This window comes from Hydra viridissima, unplaced genomic scaffold (genome assembly GCF_058129835.1).
Source record: "Hydra viridissima isolate aposymbiotic clone 2 unplaced genomic scaffold, HvirCarnegie_v1 scaffold_4, whole genome shotgun sequence".
NCBI lineage: Eukaryota > Metazoa > Cnidaria > Hydrozoa > Anthoathecata > Hydridae > Hydra > Hydra viridissima.
The window spans coordinates 11,946,191-11,962,304 of NW_028324303.1; the positions used below are offsets into that span (position 1 = coordinate 11,946,191).

Genomic DNA, 16,114 nt, shown 5'->3' on the forward strand with positions numbered 1-16,114 from the left:
AAAAACAACTGGCAAAAGACGTAAACGCGAAAGTTAGTAAACGATAAAGCGAAAAGAAGAAAAGTTAAAAACAACGACCGGAAGGAAGACTTACACACGATGATTCATCAACCTATCACGTAAGTAAATGATAAAACGGAAAGAAGAAAAGTTAAAAACTACTGGGAAAAGATGTAAACAAGAAGATTTATCAACCTGCCATGTAAATAAATGATAAATAGGCATCGCAACGGAAAACAACCAAAAACTATAAAAGCTCAAAAAAGAGTTTTAAAAGTGAATAAAAGAGAAAAAGAAGAAATTTTTGATAATCAGAAGAAATATTGATTAAAGAAGAATAACCAGAAGTTTCAACTAAAAAAGAGATATTCGTATAGAAAAAGAACAAAAAGAGGAGTAATTGATAAAAACAGTATTAAACACTACAAGTAGAGTAAGAGAGTATTATATCTTGTAAACGTAATAAATAAAAAAAAGGTGCTTACCATTACACACTAGAACGTTTATTGAGTCATATTTTATAATAGAATATACTGAAGACGGTAAACAGAACCTTAACTCTTTAAAGATTTAACCTTGCTTATTCCTAACCAAGCTATCTCCAAACCTCGCCCTTTCCTAACCAAGTAATGCCCACGCCATCAACCTAGAGCCCAAACCCCCAATCAATTTTCCTCATCATATAAACAAAATTAAATCATATTATTTATAAAAACGCCGCCCTCACAGTACAAATGCTGCATGAACTATTAGCTGAACACTGTGAAGTACACAAAATTGAGGTTCCTACCAAGATAACATTTTCATAAAATACTATTCAAAACTATTAAATTATGACCAGTCTTTTATATCTATAACTGAAGCTTTTCTAAAGATGAGAATGTAATGAGAATTCAATTTAAAGAAAAATAAAAAAACAGACACTAACATAAAAAAATTCCAGAAGAAATCTCTGATTTGTGTCTACTCACAGTTTATCATTTTTACATCAGCAGTATCTATCTACAAAACCTAATAATATAAGATTAGTTGATTAAACACGGATTTTTATCATCAACTTTTTCATTAACCATCCTCATCAGTTTATTGACTAAAGCAATTGTTATTAATGTGAAAATTATGTGAAGAAGAATGGCAACTGTTTTGGTTTTTAAATATAGAAGTTGAAAGATAAGATTTTTTTGGTTTCCATAACCTTTAAATGATTCAGCCGCCATCTTGGTAGGCCAAACAGGCTTCAAAAACTTTTGAAAAATAAGAATTGGATGGCGAATACGCTATTCAATTCTTATCTATCGATTAACAGTGATTAACAGCTACGGAATTCGATTAACCGAGTTTAGGAAAAGTCTTGATGTAAACTTCTCAACAAATATAAAAATTTTTTTGATACAAATAAATGTAAAAGACAATTTTCAAACTGATTTTTCGGTTTGGTAAAATTAATTGCATATTTTCGGAATAAAATATCTTTAATGAACACACACGAAAGTGAAATGCCGATGCTTAATACATCAACTTTATAGTTACTTGCCAAAAACCCATGTTAAGTTTTAGAATCATATCCATAAAACAACTCACTCAGATGTAAATGAAGTTAATTGTGTTGTGATTTCTTATTTTGTTTCAACTTAAAGGCCCTTTAAAAGTTTGATAACAGAACTATTTATCTTGTCTGCTCATAGGAAGCTTATGCCTGATCGACTTTTTTGGTACTTCAGGAATAAGTCGACCTCTCAACTCTTTTTTCTTAGGATTGAGTTCTTTGAATAGCAAACTTTTGTCGATTAACATGTCTTGATGATAAAGTTCATAGCGTGGGTCAGTTACTATACGATTATCTTCGCATAATTTTTCTTCGAGTATTCGAACAGCTTGCAAGGATAAAACTAGTTTCGAGCGAATTAACATTCCATAGACGTGGAGAACTATCACAAAAATATGTTTAACATTTTTTAATCCAAAAAAAAAAAAAAAATCACCAGGAAGAATTCAAATTAAAAAGACAAAGATCAAACAAAACTACCCACATAAAGCATGATTGGAATCTATTTTCTCGAAATTAGCAGCAAGAGAATCCAAATAATCATTTTGAAAGCTTAAAAAAAAAAAAATATTTAGCATAATCAAAACATAACTAATACATAAAAAGCAATAATTGTCCAAAGGCCTCCCTCTTTCATCGTTTTCAACAGTAAAACTTTTACTATGACCAAAATAAAGTTAAAGACTTTACCAACGTGTTTAACATTGATTACAGATATTTTAAGTATGCACTTGAAAAACTACAAGAACCGCTGATTAACGAAATTTAATCCACGTAATAACTATACGGTAATAAAATGATAATAAATAGTTCAGATTATCTACCCGTCCACGAGGAGAGAGCTTTGCAGCGATAACCTTGTTACGGCCCTTGAAAAATCCTATAAAATAAAAAGAAGCAAATTAAGGCAAGGCTATCTTAACTCAAAAACCTCACGAATACTTTGAACAGGTCTACATATGCGTACCTCTTGTGTCAAGTTCTCAAAGTCTTCCACCACCGTTAAGTCACCCTAAATTAAAAACTAAACCAATAAAAATGAAAGCAAATTAAATAAGAATATATTAATAGAAAAATAATAAATCATATCTGATAACTAAGAAAAGTTTATACTCTCGTAATCAAATCCGGAAAACTATTAATCCGCAAGTTTACCTGCGCCAACTTGCACGAGAGAGCAGTACGTAAACCCATTCTTCGCACTTTGAAAGGCAAATCGTACGAATAATCTTTTGGTTTAGGACCCTTTACGACACCACCTGTAAAAATAAACATGTTGCTCTATATCACGCAAATAAAAAATACAGACCACTATTTATAGTTGAAAGTACAATCAGCACACAGTTTTAGGCGAGAACAAACTCGAGTCCCATTTAACATCAAATAAATTGTATAACATGTAAAATAATTCTAAATTTAAAATGTCTATAAACAAGAAAAAGAAATCGTCGAAAATTTTTTTAATTTTGTATCTCACTATGATATGAAAATTAAGGCGAAAACACGCCGCTTAGTAATTTCATTACGCTGCGAATTTTATTTAACAGAGATATTTTTCCATTCTAAACAAACACATAAATAAAACACTAACGTAATTTTACATAAAAGAAAAGACTATTGCTTGAAGTAAACTTTGGAACAGAACACGCAAACGAAAAGAAAGCCAACATACAAAAAGAAAGAAAAAAAAACCAAAAAACGAATAAAGCGGATTAGAGACAAAATAACTGCTACAAAAAAAAAATATGTAAAAAAAAAAAGGAATTATTTAAAAATATTCCAACAACTTTACGCGAAAAAAATTGAGATTTTTAAGACCAAGTAAAAGTTGATTGTACGATGGGTGCTTCTTTCATCATCGCTGCTTCCGCGATATTATTAGTTGCTGTTCAAACCGTCAAGCAAAAAGATCAACGAACGTGTTTTGTCCAGTTTCATCAAAAAAGTACCACTATAACGATTACCAAGACGATCTTTGATTCTTCCATATGCGTAATTGGAAATAAAAGTCCCATAGTTTACAACAGCAGCGATATGATCGCATTAAGTAACTACATTTCTCAAAATATCTCCTCTTGCTTTGTGCTATCAAAACAAGTGGACAAAACCATTAAGAACTTCATGACTTACATGTTATCACAAACTCATATGTTAGCATCTGAATTTGAATTTCAGCCGGTTGGTAATTTTTAAACTTTTGTTTGTGAAGATGAACTATTATTTAACCAAGAACACGATGATATTCTTGTTAAGCTACAACACTTCTTTTGTTTTGTTTTAGATGTCTGATTTTGGTTTGAATGATTCACTAAGCTCGTGCGAAAGTTCAAACCACCCATACGTTGCAACATTTTTACAAATTGCATTACGTCTAAAAATATATTGGATTGCAATCTTTATAGAAGATGGAGTGTGCAATTCGCAATTCGCACTAACGGTAAAAGAATCAATCTTTACTGAAGGATACATCAGAGAAAACGTAACATTTTCAATAGAAGTTTTTAAAATCAACGAGGATTCTTTGATACACTCAATAAGCGCGCTCAATAGTTTAAATGTAAGACAACGCATATATATTGCATTAACACCAACCTACTTAACAGATTTGCTTTTTAACTACACTAAATCCAACACACAAAGTCAAAATCAGGAAGTATGGGTTATCAAGCACGGTAGTTACGAGAAAATTCCCGAAATAACTATCACCTATTCAGAAATGCAACAGAGCATATATAAACCGGTGAATAATTCAGAAACAATATACAAGTGCATGTGGTAAGATTTAATTCATTTTTTTGTTTTGTTACTTTTTTTTTTTTTATAGAAACTAATTCTAACATGATTTTTTCAACGTTAGATGTTAATATCAAAAGATACAACTTTTTTTTTTATATTTCATAACTTAAGGAATGATGCCAGAAATATATTTCAGAATACTATTGCAGTCCAGTTTCGACAAGAAAACAAATGGGAAATGTTTTTCAAACTATTTCAAGAAGGATTGAATGTAACAACCATATCATACATTGGAGAAATTCAATTAAAAGAAATACTTCAGCTTGGCAAGCAAGAAGTTTTTAAAGTTGTTTCAATAAGAGAGGCTCCTTTTTTGTACACAGCAGACTACCTGTATAATAAAAATACAAGCTCTTGTGAAGAAAGAACAGAAATTTGCAAGGTTGCAATATATGTAGCCAATAAAACAACTTGGGTAAATTCATGTTGTTTTGGATACACTGTCGACTTTCTTAATATCTTAAGGGTGCGGACTTACTTGAAGTTTGAAATGTATCTAGTAGAAGATAAGAACTATGGTGGGTATAACAACACAACAATGAAATTTAACGGAATGGTGGGTGATGTCATAGCACAAAAAGCAGACTTGGCTATTGCTGGGCTTACTATAACCTTTATTCGAGCCAACTATGTTGACTTTACAACACCGTTTATGGTTGTAGATTTGGGTATAATAACTGCATTAAACAGATCAGATACTAACTATTTAAATTGGAACTTCATAGCAAATCTGGGTCCAGCACCACGGTACACTTTGATCATACTATTTGTATCTGCATTTCTAACAGTGTATCTGTTTGATAACTTTATTTTGTACAGAAAATGGCTATTAGGCCTAAAAATTAAAAAGTTTTCACCTTTTAAATGGGGGGACTGTTTCCTTTATGTAACAGGATTGATGTTTCAAAAGGATTTAGGCAAAATAAATCCATCAACATTTGGAGGTAGAACAGCAGCTATTGTGTTTGCCTTTGCCATGGTAGCATGGACCACTCTGTACACAGCCTCTTTGACAGCAGATCAAGTTAACAAAGGTGAAAAGAGTGTTTTCAAAGGATTTGAAGATAACAGGGTAATCTAACAAATTAATTAACATTTGAAATGAAGCTTAATAGCAATATCACATAAGCAACAACTTGGACAATTATTTAAATTTTTATTTTAGATGACCAACCCAACACCCAACTTTAAATTTGGTACAACAGCATCAACAAGCATGGAAGATTTCTTTAAAAATTCACCAGATGAAAAATTTGTTAGAATGTATCGATTTATGACCCAAAATAATTATAATGTTCGAAATGCAAGTGATGGAATAAAAAAAGTTATTTCAGGGTAAGATATTAATTCTTACAGAAAATCAACTCCAATATACACACAAACACACACACATGTATGTGCCCATAACTATGAAAGTGGTCAAAAATTTAAAAAAAGTTTATCAGTTATTTCACATCACATTAATTGAAACTAAATTAATTCAACGTCATTTTCACAAAATTGTCAAAAATGAACCGTTAGATAGTGGTTGTTATTTCAAAAATATATAGAATTCATTTAATGTTATTTATGAAAGAGGTGTAAATCAATACTAATAAAGCAGAGACCGCATTTACATGGTAGTGGTGACCAAAACTAGTCTATCACATATATGAAAGCTGCACAAGTTGGTTTTCCAGCTAACAAGTGCAACAAGTTTGTGTTAATTCATTTGTTTTGATTGTAATATGTTCTTTTAAACGAGAAAAGCAAATTCATTAATTAATTATTCATCATTAACTATTGATGAAAAATAACTTATAAGTAAATTTTACCACTATGGCAACAGATAGTGATTCAGGTAAGTTAATGACAAAATATTTATTATGTGAATATATGGATTAATCAGATGATGTAATTTGCAGATATACGACCACGTAATACTTCAAAAAAATGGAAAAGAATAAGACAATTATCATCTTTAGATGAAACTTAAAATTTAGAAACCTCAGAAATAAAACAAAGTAGAACAATAGAAATGCAGCAAGGCAAGAAAAAAAAAGAAGACTAGGAATGAAGGTAATTATGCACAAAATATCAGAAAAATCAAAAGAAATAGTGGCAAACAATACACAACAATCAAAATTTGTGTGTGCTGAAGTTTTTTAAAATAAGGATTGCTTTTGCCTAAAATTTGATAATATTTCAAACCTAAAAAAGTTTAAAACCCAGAATTTATATCTAGATAGTTCTTAGAGGACTAATATCTAAAAAAAGGTATAGGTTTTATGCAGAGAAACGTGAGGAAAATAACTAATCATTCATTAAAGAGTGGACCTATAAGAAAGTATTTAACACTGAGTTTAATTTAAATTTCCATGCTCCTTGAAAAGACACATGACAAAAGTACAATTTACTGAAGAGAAAAATTGAAGTATGTAGTGATGAGGAAGAAAAGGAACTGTATGGAAGAAGACTAGTAAAAATCAAAAGAGAATACTAGGAAATGTTATGGATGCAAAAAGCACTCCAAACTTTCTGTTTTGCTAGCTTACTATAAACAAAATTTGTTTGTATATAACTTAGGTTTCTATTATCCCATACATAGTATCATTTAATACACACATCTTGACAATGTCAAGATGTATGTATGGGATGATACTATGTATATAGCTTCAAGAGGCACACAGGAAGTAGCATCATGCATTTTAAAGCATATGGAAAATGTAGCTACTCAAAAACATGTAATAGTTTACAGTGTTTTTGAGTAGTTACATCTTTCATTATATGATTACATTATATTATCACAACAAAACTTCACATTCATAAATTTTCATTAATCATTAATAAGAAAATTCTAAATTAAAATACTGCAGAATATAAAAATATTTTTTAGTTTATTCAACTTATATAAAGAGAGAATGATTAAAAAATTACGAAACAAAGACTTATCCTTTAAAAAAAAATAACAACAACATAAAACTCAATAAATGAAAACAGATTTTCAGATTTTCTTTTTCTATTCTTTTAGAGAGCTTGATGCTTATATAAATGAGTATCCATTCTTAATAGCGATGATGGCAAACTTTTCACGATGCACACTTAAACTTACTCCAGCTTCAGCAGGTCAAACCCTGTATGGAATTGCTGTAAAAAAAGACTCAGTATTGAAAGATTTATTATCGCAAGCTATTATACAATCACAAGATGATGGTGATCTAAATGAACTTAAATCAAAATGGATGAAAACATGCGCTGAATCTGAACCAGATCATCAAGAATTTTCTCTAGTGTTTTTTGCAACACCACTTTTACTATTAGCATGCTTCATCGGATTCTCAGCAGTAATCCTGCTTGTTGAAATTCTTATTGCTAAATACTTTCAAAAGAAAAGAAAAATATTGCATATAAGTGGAAACATGGATATGAAGCCACCTACATGGCAAAATCTTCATAACTTTGAGGACTGAAAAATTTCACTCTACAATCTAATATCTAAAATGTTTGAACCAAAAAACTAAATGGGAAGTCTCTAACGACAAAGCTTCAAAAAGCAACTTTAAGCCTGACTAGAAGCAATCAAAACGGATAATCATAAAAACATTAAAGAAGTTTTATTTAAAGAAGTAACAAACAGTTAAAACCTTTTCTCCAATGTGGAGCTCGTATGCTTCCTTGTCTAGCTTTACCAAGTCCTTTTTGTGGCCATGGTTTCCTACCTCCTCCTCGAACCTCACTGCGAGTTTTTGTGCAAGCAGTTCCCTTTGGGTTAAGAGCAAATTGTTATAAGACTTGATTAATACATACTTAAAATAAGTTAATTTATTTAATTTTTTTTTCTTATATTAAATTTATATTATATTTATATTAATTTTATATTAAATTATATATTATATTTATATTAATTTTATATTAAATTATATATCAAATTTATATAATTTTAAAATTGTAAACTTAAAAATGTAAAATTACCGCTCTTATGCAAGCTCTATACCAAACCACATTTCTTTGCAATATATCTATTCTACAAAAAAAATAGCCATTATTATAAACTGTGTAAATTATTCATTAACAAAAATACTTTACATATAAAAATATCTAAAGTCATGAAAATATAAAAAGTATGATTGCACAAAAGTACTTGCAAATTTGTTTCCTAAAAACCTTTTCTATACAAATATAGGTAGAATTTAACAATTAAACAATGCAATAACTAACCTTGGGTTCATGCCAAAAACAAAATTATTAAGTTCTACAACTCCTCTATTCTCTCCAGTAGACAGTGATAATACATCAACTTTTCTTCCACCTGCATTTTCATAGTTTCTAGCTTTAATAAAATCTCTTACTTGTGGGCTAAATTGACCTTTAATGATAAAAAAACACAAAACAAAAGTTATTTATTCTGAAGTAATAAAATTTAGAAAAGATACAAGCATATCCAACATCAATCAAAAGATAATTTACACCATTTAGGTGAGATCATAAAAAACTTGTATTTTTATTTGTCTTTTCTATATTTTAGAATTAAAAAAATTCAAGCAAATTAAAACATAAAAATTATTTTAAACCTTTTCTTGATTTTATGAACATGAAGAATGTTACCGTGAGGATCATGTAGAGAAATATCAACTTCAGGCTTTATAAGATTGTGTTTAACCACTGGTCTCACATGGTGAAAATTTCTACATATTGATACTTTCACTTTCTAATGTTGTAAAAAAAGAAAAAAAAAAAAAAAAGCGCATAAAGTTAAAACATTTTTTCAATAGTTAAATATTCTATCGTAATAATTCTATCATAAATATTATCGTAAATATCATAAATATTCTATCATAATAATTCTATTGAAATGTCTTTTAATTTCACTTTGCAACAAAAATCTTCATTAAACAATCAATTATCCTGATATAACAAAGAAGACATTCCTTCTACATATAGAGATTTCCATAGATCACTGGGATTATTGTTCTTCAAAAGAGCTAACAAAATTATTTTTGTACTTGAAATAAATGAAATGAAGTAAAAAGTGTTAAAAAAGAGAATTAAAAAAATTTGCTCTAAAAAATTGTAACACATCAGAAAACATTTCCTTATTCCAAAAATCTAAAAAACAACTTTTTTCACTGGTTCCTAAGGAAGAATTTATTTTTTTTAGGGATTTCCCCAGGAATTTTGTTGTTCAAGATCAGTAAGAAGCATTCAGCTTTTTCAAGTTTCTAGTATGTTGATACTGGTATTGAATGAGGATAACTTGCATAAAATTAGGGTATTTGAAACTAACACAAGCTGGCCCAACCCCTAATTGTCCCCTTTATATGTCTCCTATCATAGAAAAAACAAATCAGGGAATACATTAGCTTAGAAAATTTTAAAACTAAGGTTAAGAGACCTTTCTTTTCTTTAGATAAATTGAACAAACTTCAACAAAACTACATACCAGGTAAGGTTTTGCTGTTTTACTACTTAACTGATTAAGAACAATTAGCTGATCAGAAAATTATTTAATGGAAAGTTTCCATTGCTATTAGAAGTAATGACCCTAAAACCAGAGTTAGAAAATCATAAAATCCCTAAGATATTGTATTTCAACTATTGTAAGTGTGAAGGATATATGTGCAAAGAGTTCAAAGATTCAACTGTTCAAAAAATTATTCTATTGGCTATTTTGCCTTCAATGAACTTCTTTAGATTACACAGTATCTGAAGCTCTAAAGGTTTTGCTTTAAGTGGTTGGAAAACAAACTGCAACATCAAAGCACTCTTGTTTAGATTGTAAGAACAATGGATGGCTGATGTTAAAAAATTAAAAAAAAAAAAAAAGTACACAAATGTTGTTCATTTTTATTAACAGGGGACAAAAGCAAAAAAATACTAGAACTTGCAACTATTCCTGGTCTAAACATACTGTTAGGTGTTGTAGACAAAATTTTAAAAGAGAATTAATACACTAAGGCACTTAGAGATTTTAATGCTCCATGGCTTTTTTAAGAAATTATTAAGCTCTACATGTCAAGACTTAGAGCAGTTTTCTACAAGCTATAGAAATCTAAGGGCAACAATTCTTGAAAGACATAGTTGTATAACATTATCTAATTCATTGACATGAAAGACTCCACCTCTTCAATTTGATAACAAATAATTAAAATATCAGTAATTAAATACTTAGTGTCTATTTCAACTATTCATTAAGTAAACTGGAATAAACTTGAATCCATTCACCATGATTTGAGTCAACTTTGGCAAATGAAAAAAGTTGGAGAGCACAGTCCAAACTATATTGAAGTGCTAAAAAAATACACTTATTGCTTACAATAACAAGTACTTTTAAAACAGCTTTTTTATTTTTTTTAATTTTTTGCAGGAATGTAATTTGTAAAAATGTTTAATATAATTTTGTAATGTAAAAAGTCAATAAAAAACCAGAAAGCTATTTCTATGGTACTAAAGTGGTTTTAGCAAACCCTAGTTAATCACTAATAGCATTCCCCTAGAGCATGGTTCATAATAGCCCTTTTCAATTTTCTAGGGCACTCCCCTAAAAAACATGATTTCTCCCTAGGACTTCAGTGAAAAAAATTAATTTTAAAATTTTAAAAAACAGCTTTTACATTTTTTAAAAAACAGCTTTTACATTATTCAAAAATGTGAAAAAAAAACAGGAAACATTTTCTGATGATAATCTAATATTTCTGTGTCTTAGAGCATATTTGTATGCACTGTATGCTAAAATTACCTGAGATTTTATAAAATATTAGTTTTACAAAAATATACTTGAATAAGGTTGATAAGTAATAACATTTGTGATGATTTATTAAAAAAAGAACTAAAAATAGCTTCTTTGACTTTGTTTCTAATCTGTATACCATACATCATACCATCACCAAGAATTAATCTTACACATAGTAAACTTCTAATAGCCTTTGACTTAAACAAAAATAATAGTTCTACTCATCAAGCACAAGTTGAATGTACTTATTGGAGACAAACTCAAATAACAATCTTCACTTTCAAAATAACAATCAATATCATGATAAAGAGATTTTGTTTGTTGGTATTGTGCCTATCCCTATTAACTTTGTCATCCAAATAACACCACAAACTTTCAATTGAATTAATATCCAGGCTTTTGGAATTCTTTAGTTTGAATTTACTTTCATCAGACCATAAAACTGATTTCTAAAAATCTAGTGACTTTGAAAAGTAATTTTTTGCAAAGGCTAGGCGTTTTACTTTATTTTATTTTTTTCATTGAAATAAAGGATTTTTTTTGTGACAAGGGACCTATAAAACCCTGCAAAGTGAAGTTTACATTGTATTATTTGTTCAGAAATGTCCATGCTTGGTTTTTCTTTAATAGCTCTTTTACAAATAACAGTCTCTCGCTTTACTTCTCGTACAATAATTACACTCTCTAGATATTGCGTTTGGTGGACAACCTAATTTCGTTCTAAGCTTGCACAAATAACAGTCTCTCGCTTTACTTCTCATACAATAATTACACTCTCTAGATATTGTGTTTGGTGGACAAGCTTACACTCTCTAGATATTGTGTTTGTTGGACAACCTGAATGTGTTTTATTTTGCACACTTTCAGCTTTTTTATATTATGGTATTATTGCTTGTGACAATACCTAGCTTTTATTATATTTTTTAGCAATTTTTCTATACCCTTATCCATTTCATGATCATCAACAATCATTTGCCGTACATTTGGGATTTTGGAAAACTTTTGAAACAAAACAAAAGAAGTAATTATTAAAATATTTTAAAATTTACTCTTGTTGGGCAGACAAAAAAATTAAATAACTTACCAGCAAAAACAATCAAAAAGTAAACTTACATCATTAAATAAATCAATAGGTATGAATACTTATGTTGTATATAAAATTTCACTTTTAAAGTTATATATTAAATATAACCAAACTAATAATTTAACATCATAATTATCAACATAAAATTATTCTTATCACGTTTACACATTATATTTTTTAGTAATATGCTAGGGGTATGAATAATTTTGTCGCTTACTGTAGATCTAAAGTTCTGAGTTACATACTAATTATACTGAGTTACATACTAATCGTTAAGAGCCATTTATGCATCAGCCTAAATAATTCAGTAGTAAAAAAAAAAACTGGTGAACTTACTACGCATTTGAACATATGTGCAAATTGATTTATTATTAACATTTTTTTCCAAACAGCCCAAATAAAGTCATAGGTTGAGTATATAGTTTGTTTAAACTTGAATAAGTGCTAACAATAAGTTCCAAACGCGCACAAAACTTTCATGTCCTCTTAGAACGAAGTCATTAGGGGTCCGCGCACCGTGTCGATGACTGCAGCTCGGAAATTTACGTTGTCATCACATTGTCGGTGCGGAGTTATTGAATGCAGTAAGTTTTGCAGTTAACATTTCGGTAAATTTAAATATATTGCGCCATTTTAATAAGTCGTCCTTAAGTAATTTAAGTTTAGTTTTTCAAAGAAAATGGCTCAGAATGACATTAAGCTAAATTATTTTTACCATGATTTTAAATGAAATCTTAATATAAAATAATATTGTGAAAACCCTCATAATACTCACAATAAACTCTTTTTGCAGGAGTTGGAAGAACAGCAAACTCTTCGTCATCTTCCATTTTTTCCCGGATTTTGTCATTGGCATCATCTGAAATGACATAAAATTTATAGAAGTTCAACTTAAATAAATAAAAACTGCCGTTTATAAAGTAACAAAATTTATAAGACAATTGAAGAATTAAATGGCAAGAATGTAAGTGTGCAAAAAACCATACTGAATTACTCTTGATGTAGGTAAAATGATTGGATGCAATGGGAATAACTTTCCACAACAAGAAAAACCACGAGTCAACTGAGAGAGCCAAATAAGGAAAATTTTTCTGCCGATAGTAGACGTAAATTACCACTTGAATTTACAAATTCTCTGCCGATAATGGAGTCTTATTACTAAAAGCATCTACATCTAAATTGTATCTATTCCCAGAATGGAATTTAAAAATCAAGCCTTTACAATTTTTATGTTTATAACTGATGTAATATAAAAAAATCCCCAGCCTTTAGCAAGAACATCCTTTAACAACACACTAAATTGATAGAACAGTTAATTGTTTCGCCCAAAGAAAGACAAATGTGAAAAACGTGCTTTTTTTAAATCCGGAAAAACCTTTTGAAACAGAATACGAATTGCACGATAATAAAAAAAAACGAAGTAAGAATGGAAAAGACCAAAAATAAAACTGAATTTGTTTTCTAAATTGACTTGCAAGCTGTTTTATTAGCTCTCAAGTCAATGTGAACACTATGTACTACCGGGCCAAACTTCGGGTCCATAATTTACGTTTCCATAATTCAAAAACAAATGAGGGTTACTGTTTTCTGTGGACCTAGACAAAAGACGGAAAGACTGCCCAGGAATTCGTCTCTATTTGAAGCGCAACTTTCAAACGTTTTATACAAGGAAGGATGGAAAACACAGTGGTCAGAAAGATAGTCATCTACTTAGAATTACGTACGTATCAGAATCGTAATACTATTATGGTCAATGTGCTTTTAAATGTTTCTGTAGTGAATAACGTATTTTATCAAAAAGTTTGATAACATTATGGAATACAAAAGTATCCGTCCTTGGCGTGCCCTTGAAGACAGTAAACTAACCGACATAAGGGCATTTCTATACTTTCCTGAAGGAGAAAAACTTTTTATTTATATATTGTAACTATATATTTACGTATACATTTTAATTATTTTGGACAACTATTTTATTAAATTTCATTGCTTTTTTTTTCAATTTATTAAATATGAAAGTAAAAAATATTATAGTTTTTTCTCTTAGTAATCACTAACTTAGAATTCCTTGTAACTCTATGAATTTAGTCAATTTCTATGTGAATAACAACTCGTAACTCCAATTTTTTACATAGTGGCATGATAAATTGAATACAAATATTAATTTTTATTACCAAATCAAGTGTATTTGAAATGTTGATCAGTTAAAAGTAAAAAAAAGGTATGGAATTTCAAAACTCCATTTTTTAAACTTGTTTTTACTGTCTCCATTAAAATTGTTTGTAAACGACTTATGAGGTTAACACTCTTCACTGACAATTTAGTTTTAAAAGCTGCGAAATAACTTAAGAATTTATCACCTATTTGGATTCACTTGTTTACTGAAAAATGAACTACTTAAGGTTTCAAAAATCAACTTAAAATCTGAAAACATTGCAATCTAGGTTGAAGAAAATTCCGTTCTTTAAGTTGCTGCAGTGTTACATTTTATTCGTCAGAGGAAAAATAAGAATAAACGATGCTTTCACTTTAGTTCGTTTTTTTTTTTTTTTTTTTTGAAATTTTACGAATTTGTTTATTAATATGGAAAAAAATGCAATATTATTTTACCAGTGTACATGGAAATTAACTAAAAATATGATGCTATTTGTCACTTTTCTGTCCAAGTTTTTCCAAAATAAGAACATTTATGCAGCATTATACATTTATTTGTAACTCCAACAACATCCAGTTTTTTTGACATAATTTTAACAGCTTTTACATCCAACACTAACGTAAGGAAATTAAAGTTTAGTTAAATTGCAGAATAATATAATTACAGCAAATATCACTGTATTTGCTAATATTTCAAATTATCCTTCTTACTCATTGTATTTTATATATGAAATTGCCATTAAGTAAATGCAGTCTATAGCTGATTAAAGCTGTTTAAATTTGATAAAAAAATTGATAAAATTGTTGATCATTTTACTAAGTTTTATTAAATTGTTCTTCAATCTTAAGTTACAGTAATAAACTATTGATAAAAATTTCGTAGATGTAAATAAAAATAGTGAAAACAATGGCATAAATCTAATATATTACATCTTGACCATCTAACCAATACAAACCAAATACGGTCCAAACTTTTGTATCAGGAATTCAAACACTGTCCGAATTTCAATTCAAGAAAGGTGTCTGCACAGATCAGTGATCATATTCCACGAAATTAACAAGAATCATAGTGTTGGTTTTTAAAATTCCACTTTAATTAAGTACCACAAGCTGAGCGCTGATATCCTGTGATTTTTCTTTAGAAAAAAAAAAGAAAGAATGTTTTTTAAAAAAAGTTTTTTTAAAATGAATTAGTTTTTCAGGAAAAGGTTTTTACGCTTTATATTTTTAAATCCGATGAGTATTTTGCTCCAGCACCAAAAATGCTGAATTTTTTAAAAACTGTTTTGTAAGGAAATATAACCAAAGAGACGAATTCTACGACATTAGGAATTGTATTATTACAGCATTTAGCAATACATTGACTTCTGCCTATTGTTAAAATGCTTTCATTATATTACAATATTGTCTATCAGTGCAAATGTTTTGGAATGAATTATATATTAAAAGATCAATATATAATGGTTAAAGTAGTTCAGGTTGTCACGCAGTCGAATAGAGAATGGGTCGAGAAATTGTAAAAGTGATCGTTTATCTAGTAGATATTTCAGTTAGTAGCTCCCAATACAAACCTGGATGGAGGAGTAGACATGCCTAAAACTAGATCCTGTATCTAAAGATTACAAAATTTGTTGCGTAACACAAGAAAAGAAAAGAATGTTGAAAAGTTTCTTGTCTCGGATTTCTTTAATAGCCGAGCAGATTAAGAGAGGTCGACAAAGCTCCCTAAAGGTGTTTGACGCTTGTTGAGCTCTAGTTTTCTTATGAATAATCTGAGCATCTTACAAATACTTCCATAGCAAGATTGAGGAATATGAAGAATGGACCA

General features: G+C 29.2%; 2 protein-coding genes across 5 annotated transcripts; one reads left to right on the forward strand and one right to left on the reverse strand.

The window, feature by feature from the left end:
• Positions 1 to 927: 927 nt before the first annotated feature.
• LOC145182779 (uncharacterized) lies at positions 928 to 12,716 on the reverse strand. The gene is made up of 10 exons (XM_090084884.1): positions 12,472 to 12,716; positions 8,927 to 9,029; positions 8,540 to 8,687; positions 8,294 to 8,345; positions 7,966 to 8,083; positions 2,702 to 2,805; positions 2,514 to 2,558; positions 2,371 to 2,426; positions 2,031 to 2,098; positions 928 to 1,928 (listed from the first exon to the last, which is right to left on the reverse strand). The coding sequence occupies exons 1-10, from the start codon at positions 12,511 to 12,513 to the stop codon at positions 1,663 to 1,665; spliced, it is 1,002 nt and encodes a 333-aa protein (XP_089941010.1). The 5' UTR covers positions 12,514 to 12,716; the 3' UTR covers positions 928 to 1,662.
• On the forward strand, positions 3,158 to 7,907 carry LOC145182778 (glutamate receptor ionotropic, NMDA 2B-like). 4 transcript variants are annotated; one of them, XR_016451722.1, is made up of 5 exons: positions 3,158 to 3,724; positions 3,828 to 4,321; positions 4,454 to 5,089; positions 5,236 to 5,414; positions 5,508 to 5,648. XR_016451722.1 is itself a non-coding variant. In XM_090084881.1 (5 exons), exons 1-5 carry the CDS (start codon positions 3,386 to 3,388, stop codon positions 7,789 to 7,791), a joined length of 2,403 nt encoding a protein of 800 aa, XP_089941007.1. In that variant the 5' UTR covers positions 3,158 to 3,385; the 3' UTR covers positions 7,792 to 7,907. The 4 variants fall into 4 exon arrangements, 3 of the variants coding, with proteins under 3 accessions (XP_089941007.1, XP_089941008.1, XP_089941009.1); XM_090084881.1 differs by adding an exon at positions 7,353 to 7,907 and having other exon boundaries at positions 4,454 to 5,414; positions 5,508 to 5,677; XM_090084882.1 differs by lacking the exon at positions 3,158 to 3,724 and adding an exon at positions 7,353 to 7,907 and having other exon boundaries at positions 4,196 to 4,321; positions 4,479 to 5,414; positions 5,508 to 5,677.
• Positions 12,717 to 16,114: the final 3,398 nt, after the last annotated feature.